General features: G+C 41.6%; 1 protein-coding gene across 6 annotated transcripts in view; it reads right to left on the minus strand.

Annotated features, from left to right (window-relative positions):
• The window catches only part of Poc1b (POC1 centriolar protein B), an 86614-nt gene extending 76225 nt beyond the window's left edge, over positions 1-10389 (minus strand). For all 6 annotated transcript variants that reach the window (XR_778199.3, XR_778201.2, XR_002025011.2 and 3 more), the window contains exons 1-2: positions 10223-10389; positions 6075-6254 (exon numbers count right to left, since the gene is read on the minus strand). Coding sequence is in view for 1 of the 6 variants with exons in the window: in XM_010613315.3 (XP_010611617.1) it covers positions 6075-6254; positions 10223-10368 (326 nt within the window). In the remaining 5 variants the exon portion in view is untranslated. The remainder of the gene's footprint in view (positions 1-6074; positions 6255-10222) is intronic.
• Between the last annotated feature and the right edge of the window lie 1077 nt (positions 10390-11466).

The following is an 11466-nucleotide window of genomic DNA, read 5'->3' on the forward strand; positions in this document are numbered from 1 at the left end:
AAAAAAAAAAAAAAAAAAAGCAAAATAGTCCTCCTGGAGAACAGAAACATTTATTTCTTGCCTTGAGCATCAGAAGTCCAGGCTCTCCAGCTTTTGGAATCCGGGACTTATCCTAGCAGTCCCCTTTCAGTGTTGATGGAGTTACACTTTCAGCTTTCTTGGTTGTAAGGCCTTTGGACTTCAATTGAGTAACACTTCTCAGCTGGCATAATCATATAAGTCAATTTCCTGATGTATCTCCTCTGTATATATATACGTGAGTATCTTATTGGTTCTGTCTCTCTCTGAAACCTAATATAATGGCATCTTCAAAGTGCTAACAACCTAAAATTACACATCTCAGCAAAAATATCCTTTGTAAATGTTAAACCAAAAGCTGACAAGAAGTCTTCAGTAAAATACTGGCACTATAAAAAAAATGGTAAATGAAGTTTTTCAAGCTAAAGAAATGACTCCAGATGGATTCTTGGATCCAGATAAATGAATAAAAGAGTGTTAGAACTGGTAAATACGGAGATAAACATAAAAGACATTTTTTGTTATTTTCCTGAAGAGAAAATTGGCTGCTTAACGTATTGTGGAGTTATGTCATACGTATAAGTTGTCAAAAAGTGGGTGAATGGAGATGTATTTTTGTAAGTTCTAACATTACATATAAAATATCGTAAAATTAATTCAAGAGAAGGCTGTGATAAGTGAGGATGCATTCTTTAACTGCTAGAAGTTACCACTGAACAGAAATAAGACAGAGTACAGCTAAAATGTCAGTAGAGGAGATCAATGTGATATTGAATCCAAAAGAAAAGGAGAGTATAGAAACCAACAAATAAATAAGGCAAACAGAAAACATTAGTCTGGTGGACTTCCATGTAATCATAGGACTAGCTACATAAATTTAAGGACTAGGAACTCCACTTAAAAAGCAGAGACTGCAGACTCAACTACTTAAAAATAAAGTTACTCTCTGATAGTCAAATATATATCATATATTCAATACATGAGAGTAGTTAGATACAGTAGAAATCCCCAAACCTATGTGCAAATGTGTGGAATAACTTTTCAGCAGCAACTTGTGGTGACTTCAACATAAGCTGCAGGTGAAAGAACTGGAAGGGAAAGGTAGTTAATAGTTGGTATTAATGGACACTTGACCTTCATTAACTCTACTGTTCATAATGACAGCATGAGGAAAGTACTTCCAGTGTTCCCATTTTATAGGAGCAGACTGAGCCCTGGAGAGTTAAGTCATGTAGCCAGAATCACATGCTAGGGAGCTCATGCTCTTAACTATGCTGTGCCACTTCTCTGCTGAAGCCAGTCAACTGCACTGGATTGCTGAAAGGTACCGTATCTACAGAGCGGTGGTGCCCAGAGAAGGGAGAGGCAAAGGTAAGTCTGTCTCCATCCTGGCGAGGAAAAGTGCCTGATGTCAGACTTGATCACGCAGTTTTCTCCCAGGAATGCACATGTGGAGGAAATGGGCTCATCCAACTATCCAAACACAAGGAGACAATCCATCAAGAATTTTTTAGCAAACTACCCTTGATCTAGTCCTGGGGCTCCTGGAGCAGCCCTCTGATTATATCTGATTCTGCTGGCAAAGTTGAAGGCATTCAAAAATTCTACATCCCTGGGTAGTTAGCAGTGTCATTATAAATAAGCAAACTGGCATCTGGTTTATGTTTCAGAATGCTAAATTTATTAAGTATGACTCAGTTCCTGCTGAGAGTTCTCACCTCTGGATATAAAGTGATAACAGGGTTTTGAATCACGCAGGCCTTTGGAAGTGAGTCTTGCATTAGTATCACCTCATGAAGATGAACAAAGAGCCTGGGAGGCTGAGACTGAGTGGCCAACTAAGACAACTGGACACTTGTCTCATCTGTCTTGTTCTGATTGCAATAACATGAGCTAAGAAGAAAGACTAATAAAGCATGAGAAAGGATCTGTAACACGCTGTAGAGCACGTATGTAGAAAGTTGCTAAAAAGAGGAAAACTATTAAGTTGAACCAAATTATTCCTCAAAGAACACTCCTCCAGAGACCTCTGCCGAGTTTCACATGAATCACTCACTCCAAGCTGTAAGAAAACAACTGTTTTAACAACAACAAAAAACACACACAACTCCCTGAGAAACATAAGGTGCCAGCAAGGTAAAGGCATTCTGTAGAGACCAGGTGCACTGAGTCAGCAACTTGTCAGTCTGAACAAGAGAGCCAACCAGAACAGACGAGGAAAGCAACAGTGCCACATAAACACCTTATAACACACATGTCCAGTGCTCCTCGTTTTGCTTAATAGGTCCATAAAAATAACTGCTCTGAAGAAGCCCGTGAAAACCACCACCGAAGTTATCGGCACAGTAGCAGCCAACCCTTCCCTTCAGTCCTTCAGCTACAGCCCCCGGTACTAACCCTGTACCCAGCACTCCAGAGGGACGGTCCCTGCAGCACATCTGACTTCCTCTGACACCCACGTCACCAGCTCCCTCAACTCACGCAGGCGCTGGCTCACATGTCACCCTGGTACCTTTGTTTGTAAAACAGCCCCACCAAGCCCATCGCTTTCTATCTTGTTACCCTATATTATTTCTCTCCTGAGGACTTATTACTAATGTATCTGTTGTCTGTCCCTCTTTAGTAGAAGAGGCTCCATGAGAGCAGGAATTTTGTCTATTTATGACTTGTCCTGTATCTGTAAAATTTAGCCCAGTGCTCAGCAAAAAAATACAATATGAATACAATAACTTATAATTCAAAGCCTAACAGGGAAGAGAGGCCCAAGCTGACACACAGACCTCCTAAAAAGCACAACATAGGGCATCATGGAATCTTAGTAAGCTCAGATGGGTACAGTGTGGAGCCCTCGTGGGGAGATGAGACGCAAATCAGTGCTGTAAAAGAAGGGTAGAAGCTGGGGGCTCCCACAATGGAAGCAGCACGGGGAGGCCTTAGAGCAGACGGCTGCACGCACAGCTGCAGTCAGGTGAACGGTGAAAGGGACAAAGGAGGACAGGCAGTAATAGAAAGGAAGGGCACCTCTGCCAGGGCAAGGGGTCACTGAGGGGTTTGAGACTGAAGAACAGAAGGACCATGTGCTTTTTACAGAAAGGAACAGGAAATGGGGTGGAGATGCGGTAAATCTGTAGCAGGGAGAACATTTAAAACATTACTGCAGGGCTGGGGACTTAGCTCAGTGGTTCCACCATCTGCCTTGCAAGTGCAAGGTCCTGAGTTCAATAACTAGGTACAAAAAAAAAAAAATTACTTCAAAGAAAGTTTACTGCAAAAGGGCCAGCAATGCTTAAGACCAAGTGGTTGGGGTAGGTGATGGAGGTAACACGGGGTCTTGACTGGATATGAAGACTGTACTTCCCTACAACTGTAAAACCACTCCCAAGCATCTTTTTTTTTTGTGTGTGGGGGGAAGCAAAAGGGAATATATTCATGCCTCTATCTCTGTCTCATACTCTCATGACTGTTTCCAGAAACCAAACCAGGTTGGACATCAATTCATTGTGTCTTCATCTCACAGTTCTGTGTTCCTCTGAACCAACATTATTTCCAGGTCAGTTCTTGGTCAAGTTTTCTCACAAGCCACAGGCTTAAATACCCCTAAAGAGGAAAGATCAGCCTTTCTAACCAGACTCTCTCCTGTAGGAGAGAGATGCTACACTCCCACTGGCAAGACTGAGCTGCAAGTCCGCTGCTAAGTCAGGGCTGCTTCAGCCCATAACATTGAGTGGGAACGTGGGGAAGGCTGGTTCTGCAGGGAAAGGCGAGCATGGCTACCAAGAAAGCAGGAAGAGAGGCCAGGCAGCCGGATGGATACTCAAGAGTTCCACCATCACTTCTTCTAGTTGATCTGATTCCAGTTTCTTCTAACTGATGGTATCGTCTGGGGAAAGGCAGCCTCATGGTACTGCTAAATCCCAAACATTGTGAACCTGTATTTCTCATCTGCGTAACAGCCCTAATTACCCCTAGTTTCCAAAGAAGCGAAGGTAGGGAATTAACTTGCCTAAGAGCACCAATATGAGCAAGTAGGCTTATGACTAAGATATTGGGTCATCTTGTCCACTACACTTTCTGTGTCCAATCCCTGCTGAACAATTAACATTCCCAGAGTTTACCGGCTCCTCTCAGTGGTTTGTTGGTTTCCTCCATGCTCTTCACACCTGGCAAAATATGCTGTGGCCTCTCGTTTCCCTTTCCTGCCTTGAGCTCTGGGCCTGGAATATCCTTCTTGACTTTACCTCATACAAATGCAGTTTAATGCCTCATTCAGATACCCCTCATCATCCTGGACATCACTTTCCCATAGGACACAACTTCGTATAATTATTTAGTACCTATTTTATCCACTGAGCTGTAAGCTCCTGGAGGCCAAAATTCTGTCTTTCATCTCTATGCACTTAACACAGATATGTGATACATAGAGGGCTATACTATTTAAAGGAATACATGAAGACTGAAATTTCACATTATGGTCACTTTAGTTTTATAGTTAAAAAATATTTATACTAGATGTAGATGATTCAATATGAGGGCAATGAATAAAATACCTCCTGGAATTTCTTTCCAAGAAAAAATTTCTTATATGAACAACTTGACAGCGTTCTTTATTATCAGAAAATAAAAACCATGTAGGCCACCATCATCTCATTAATACATCAGTGGTAGGAAACACAGATATTACAACCTATATCTACATGTTCCTCCAAAGCCTCATATGCTCATAGAAGGACTTTTGGGAGTTACTGGATCCAGGGTGTGTGATACTGGATTAGTCCATTGATTGGTTTAGCACAGTGATGGACTCATTGAAGAGGGAAGACTCACTCTGGGTGTGGGTGCACCAACCAATAGGATTGTAGCCTGGATGGAATAAAAAGGGAAAGAAAGAAGGAAGGCTAGCTGCCTCCCACCTGTCATGCCATGAACTGTTTCTCCTCTATGATGCCTCTCTGCTATGCTGCTTTTGATTGATTCAGCCAACCATGGACTGAAACATCTACAAAATGTGAGCCAAAATAAACCTTTGCTCCTTTAATGTGAGGATATTGGGCATTTTGTCTTAGAGATAAGAAACTAAGACGTTGGGATAACCAGCATACCAAACTGGCACAAGACAACGTTACATGGCTCTAGACAGAATCATCACTTCGTTTCCTCTCCTGATTGATATACACATAAGTCTGAGGATTATTGTGAACCACCTTCATTTTTTTTAAGGATATAGAAGCACACAGAAGACACTGGATACATAACAGCTAGCATTAATCAAGTATAAGTGAAAGTCTAACTGCTTACATCATTCATTATTCAATTTTTTAAAAACTGTTGAGCTCCCCAAGGGAGGATATGTATGACTGGATGTAATTTCAAATTCGTCTAGAATCCAACCATTTCTTGTAATCTCCACTGACCCCACCTTGTTCTGCGTAGGGGCAGCCCTGCTTCTGGCCCAACTTTGGGCAGGCTGTTCCCCACACAGCAGTCAGAGTGATTCAATGCCATCAAAATGTCAGCGGGGAGAGGAACCTGCTCAGTGGCATCTCATTTCACTCAGAGCTGTGCCTGACCTGACCCTGGTCTGCTGGTCCTGTCCTCCTCAGCTCCCACTCTTTGCTTCATGCTGTTCCTCACGCAGCCACTAGGGTTCTACCTCCTTTCACAAATTTCTTCAACCTTCACTCCCTGTCCTCGATGAAGTCTGCTCAAAGGGCTATTCTCTGGGAGGCAGCTCCTGAACAGCCTTATTAAAACCGCAGACCCCCTTCCAGCCTGGCTGTCTTTCTCCATAATACTCATCACCATCTGACCTGCTGTAACTACTGTCCTATTTGTTTATTGCCTGTCTCCTAGGGCGTAAACTCCATGAAAGCAGGGGGCTTGACTTTATTGTTTACTACTGATCCCAGACAGCAGCCACATGATAAATATCTGCTGAGTGAAAGAATGAATACACTCTCAATCCCTTTCTGGAGGTGAGGGGCAAATATGGGTTGCAGCAGGAAAAAAAAAAACCCAAAACCGTGGAGGTCATATTAATTTAAACTTTCTGTACTTACTTGGCACAGCGGACCCAGTGTGTGTGTCGGTATAAGGAATACAAGAAGCGCTGGCGGTACATGTTCCATACTTTGATGGATTTGTCTTCAGAAGCTGTAACCAGAAGCTGGCCATCTGCTGAAAAGTCTACACTTCGAACTGGAGCTGTGTGAGCTTTGAATTCTGAGGATTTCCCTCTCCTGGAAATAAACAGTTTAATATGGATAATTTACTTAACTTAATTATAATCAATATTGACTCAGTACACAGACTTTGAAACATACAAAATAGGTTCTCTTGCAAAACCTAACAGAAGTGCGAGAAGGCTGTACTCTTCACTGATAATATTTCATACTGGTTTGGTTCATTAAAAACACAACTGACACCTAACAAGAACACCAGGTTGTTCCCATCCAGAATCCATTTGCTGATGCTGCTTAGCTGGAAGCTAGGAAAACAATGTGAATAAGTCTAGCATGTGTTTTTAGCTCCTATTGTTTCCCCAGAAATGACAATCTATAGAAAAGCCAAGATTGATGAAATCAGTAGCCCCAAGGCACTGCTTTAAAATCAGGTCCTAGGGAAGGGGTGGCTGGCATTCTGGGTTGGGAGGAGCCCATTCATCTTGTGCCATTTACCTTTACAAAGGATGTCCCTGGTTGATCCTGTTTTCCTCTTCACCTGAGCTTCCACCCACCAGGAGTGAAAACTGAGACCCTGGCACATACATTAAGGCCTTGCTCACCTTACAGGCCCAATCTGATGCACACGAAAACAACAGGGTAAATTGGAAAAAACATTCTGTACTTTCACATTCTGAAATTTCAGATACTTTTTTTCTTGGCTAGCAAGGGGAAAAGATAACTGAAAAAGAGAGGGAGAAAGTAACAAGGCATTTAGAAGTAGAAAAACTGTTAAAATAGTATTGGAGTTACAAGGTGATTTTTGGAAGACAGTACTTCGTGTCAGTGTTCCTAAGTTCTCATGACAGTTTCATTTTATACTACATCCAGGACGTAGCAATTTTCCCATTTGGAAAATTATATTTATACTAGTGATACCTCATGAGGAAAACTGCTCTGTCTAAAAAGACCAGCAAGAGAATTTAGGGTCTACATACACCTGTCTCATATTTTCAGATGTTCACACTGGTGTCCCATACACCTGCACCTTACAATGTTACCTTTGTCAGCAAGAGCAGCAGCCACCTGTCTCCAAGCCAGAAGCCTGAACAATACACTCAACTTCTACCCCTTCCTTGCTCTCATATCCAGTAATTTAACTGACCCTACTATTGCCACTTCCTAAACATCCAAATATGCCTCTTCTTTCTATCCCAGCTCTGCTTGCCTTAAGGAAGATGGATCCTCAACATCCTTCACCTGGATTACTGCAAAAGCCTCTTAACTGGTCTTGCAGCTCTAATCCTTTATCCCCCTCCAGTCACCCTACATGCTGTGCTTATCACCTTGCTAAAAGTGTAACTCCAAGCATATCAACCCTGGTGTTAACTGTCACTGCTTCCTCCAGCATTAAGGACAACGCCCAAGCGCTATGGTGAAAGATCCGCCACTGCACTGAACTTTGTACTCAGATCAGCCACAGTGCTTTAAAGGCCCTGTGCTTTGCACTTGGGCCTCCTCAGGCCAAACTATTTTCCTGTTCCCAGAACCCCCTGATCAAGCCACAGAGGCTCCTGTCTCATGTGATAATTTTACTTTACCACATAATAGAGAGACTTTTAAAAAACAGACCTATTTTCTCCTATTAGACACTAAATATTTGGAGGACAGGAATGACGATTTACTCATCTGGGAAGAATCAATACTTAAAGGTTCTAAGATCCAACCTGGCTTCCTTTCTAGTGGCCTGTAGAAGGCAAAGGTGACTTTATTACTAATCTCCATCACATGATATATGATAATACATCAGAAATAACTAAAATTAGTATTAAATGAGAATTAGGAAGGAACATTTAGGACTAGTCGAATAAGGTCTCATGGGAGATTTTTTTACTGAATAGAAATCAGGAGTATAGTTTGGCCTGAATTTAAGCATAAGTCCTAGAGAAAACAGTGAAAAACCTTGGCATTTGCAGTGAGCAGGAAGCCACAACAGCTAGTCAGTATCATCAAAATCTGCCCTGATCTTTACTCCTACATTTCACAAACACACACACACACACCCATGGCTACTCTGCTTGCCTTTTTTCTAAAGGTTCCCTGCTTTCTTAACCACTGGGTCCTGTCTCAACAAGAAAGCATATAACAAACTGAGACAGGAGTGCTTGGCTTTTGCTGGGCACTGGATTTATCCTCCCTTCAAATCTGGGCTGGTGCTATGAGGCCTAGTCCTTAACAGGTCTCGCGGTCTCTGCTTTTACCTCTGGAATCTAGCTGCCACACTCCGAGAGTCCAGCCAGCCCAGCTCGCTGGAGGAAGGGCACATGGTGACCCAAGGTTTCTTCGCCAAAAGCAACGCCCCCATCCCAGGTATGAGTGAGGTCCTAGACCTGTCTGGCCCAGGGCCAGCTTAGTTAAGCTGCACAGGTAACCTCTGCCAACACCAAAAAGGGGAAGAACAATCTAGGCAATGAATAAAATTTTGAGAAGTGTTGGCTTTTGTCTTTTGCTACTAAGTTTTGGGGATTGTTATGCAGCGATAGATAACTGATCACTGATACACCAGATTCCTTCTCACTGCCATGATCTACTATTGTCCTGCTACCAATCATGACATGATTTAGAAAGAGAAACCAGAGACATATGAATAAACATAATCACTGTAGGCAGACTGGCCACTGCAGACTAATGACTCAGCGTGCATTTCGCTCACCTACTCTTATACAAATTGTTTAGAGAGATTTCCTTGAATCAGTAATGGGAAACTGAGGGTAAGCTGTGTACTGAAGATTAAAAGAGGGCAGCGGATAGGATATAGCTTTGTGGTAAGCCCTTACCCAACACGAGCAAGGCTCTGGGCATGATCCCCAGCACTGCAAAACCAAACAAATAACAAGTTAGTCCTAAATTCTCCAAGTTAAAGATTTTGGTACATGCCTCTTCTCTTGAACCCCAAACCAGTCTCTTCCCCCTTACAGTTCTCTTCTTAATGCTGTACACATTATCACTATTCTCTCTGATAGTTTTTACTACCATCAGAATAAAAGTCAGACTTCTCAGCCTGGATTTTCCTCTTGGGTAGTGGCAGATCAAGGTACCTGTGGCAAAGGAAGGTCCCTGTGAGCAATCTTCATGTGGAACTGTCTGGGCCTGTTAGTCACGTGCTGCAAATCAGATCCTGCCACAACAGAATCAAGAAAAATGCCCAAATTCCTATCCTCTGACATATTTACAGAGGGAAATGATACGATATACAGATTTGTTCTAAAAATACTCCAGAAAAAAGAGTGGGAGGATGGACAAAATGATATTGGCAGAGTACTGAGAACTGTTGAAACTGGTATGTGAGTGTAGTGGGCAAGTCACGATATTCAGTTTTTTCATGTATAGTTGAAAATGTACATACTTAGAAGTTTGAAAAAAATTTCTTTAAATCAGGCTCCATAATTGTTTCAAACAGGCTATGAGCTAGGATTTGAGGACTTTTATAGAGAGATTTGCTACAACAGGGCATTACCTTAACAGACGCAATAATTTATACTTTTTCAGAAACTTTCTCTAACAAGAAAATGCTGGAGCCCTCCCCAAATTATATCAGTCAGAGAACAATTTTGATATAGGAGTTTTCAACAGAGATCCAAAGACTCCCAAAGGATAGAGGAATGGGTATTAGGAGACTAATAAACTGTAAACTTTGATATATGCCAGTGTGTATCTTTTAGAAGAGATGATCTAAAGCTTATAAATGACTTAGAAAGAGAATGCTAAACAATTACTACCACACTTCCCAAAAACCTAAAATTGGAGACATTTTATGTATTATTTCCATGTTACAGTTTTCTAAAAGAAGATATAATTATGAGTTAAAAATGAGGAAAAACTTGTATGAAAGTTTGATTTTAACACAAGGGCAGTACACCTTGTATATGACTCAGACTAAGTATAGATAATTGGGGAATTTAGGCATTCCCAAGGAGTACATTAGTACTGCCAGACTCCAGCCTTCTTTCACAAACCCAAAGCAGGTCAAATGTTTTTTCTCTTACTTATCAGGAATCCAGAGTCTAACAGTTCTGTCTCGTGAGGCAGATGCCAATAAGTTTCCATGTGGAGAAAACTGCACGCTGGTTACAACATCCTTGTGACCCACATATCTGTAAGCTCTGGCTTGTGGCTTCAAATTCCATAGCATGAGAAAGGTGTCCCAGGAGGCAGTAGCTATTAAGAAACAGAAGAACAAAACCACTGTTAAAATGCAAATAGGGAGGAGGTGAAGGGAGGGCAAGGACAAGGGGAAAAATGAGAACCAAGCCCTGTCATGTAAAGGTACAAGATCCCAATGATGAATGTAACTGTGCTGTAAACCTAAAATGTACCAATAAACTCAATGAGGAAAAAAAATGAAAACAGGCATGTCTCACTACAGTGGGCATGTCGAATGGCAAGAGGTCCCGATAACCGAGAGGCTGGAAGTCCAGAGCAGGGCTGACCACCTAAGTGCAAAAATATTTTTTTAAGGACATTCAAAGCTACATCACAGATCTGCAGGCTTGGTTGTGTCCTGTGTAAACACACAGCAGAATTACTGGCCTCAGCATTCGATTAAAGCTCAGGTACTATTTACTAGAAGAAGGTAGCATAGTATGACAGCACACGGGACCTTCAGAGTACATTCTGTCTCCCTCCCTGTATGGCCCGGAACTTCTGTGTCATGAGTATGAAATTTCTGTTTTTGAGAGAGACGGGTGCCAGAATTGGAAAAAATATCAATGTGGAAATAAATTCACACATAAAAACTGGTACAAATAATACTAATATGCACTTTACTCAAATCTATAGTACTTTGTTCTGCTTAGTTGGCAATTTCCTCTGTGTTTCTTTTCTCTCTGCATGTAGACATACACATGCACACCTAATTTGTTCCCCCGAACCACTTGGGAATAAGTTATACAACTCATGTTACCTTTATTCCTAAATGGATTAGTGTGTATATCTGAAGAAGATTCTCTTACAAACCGTAGCATGGAGTCAGCTTAGAAAATTACTCACAGATGCAATTCTTTAATCTACTAACAATATTCTAATTTTGCCAACTGATCCAGAAATGCTTTTACAGCTCGACAAGATGATTGCAAGTCTCTTTCTAGCCAGGTGTGGTGGGACATGTCTATCACCTCAGCACTCTAGATGGCTAAGACAGGAAGATGGTGATTTTGAGCCCAGTTGGAAAACTTTGGGACTTAAGCAAGAATTTGTCTAAAAAAAAGCAAAAAAAAAAAAAAAAAAAAAA

Source organism: Fukomys damarensis, unplaced genomic scaffold (assembly GCF_012274545.1).
Source record: "Fukomys damarensis isolate Sample0158 unplaced genomic scaffold, DMR_v1.0_HiC HiC_scaffold_15, whole genome shotgun sequence".
In the NCBI taxonomy this organism is placed as follows: Eukaryota; Metazoa; Chordata; class Mammalia; order Rodentia; family Bathyergidae; genus Fukomys; species Fukomys damarensis.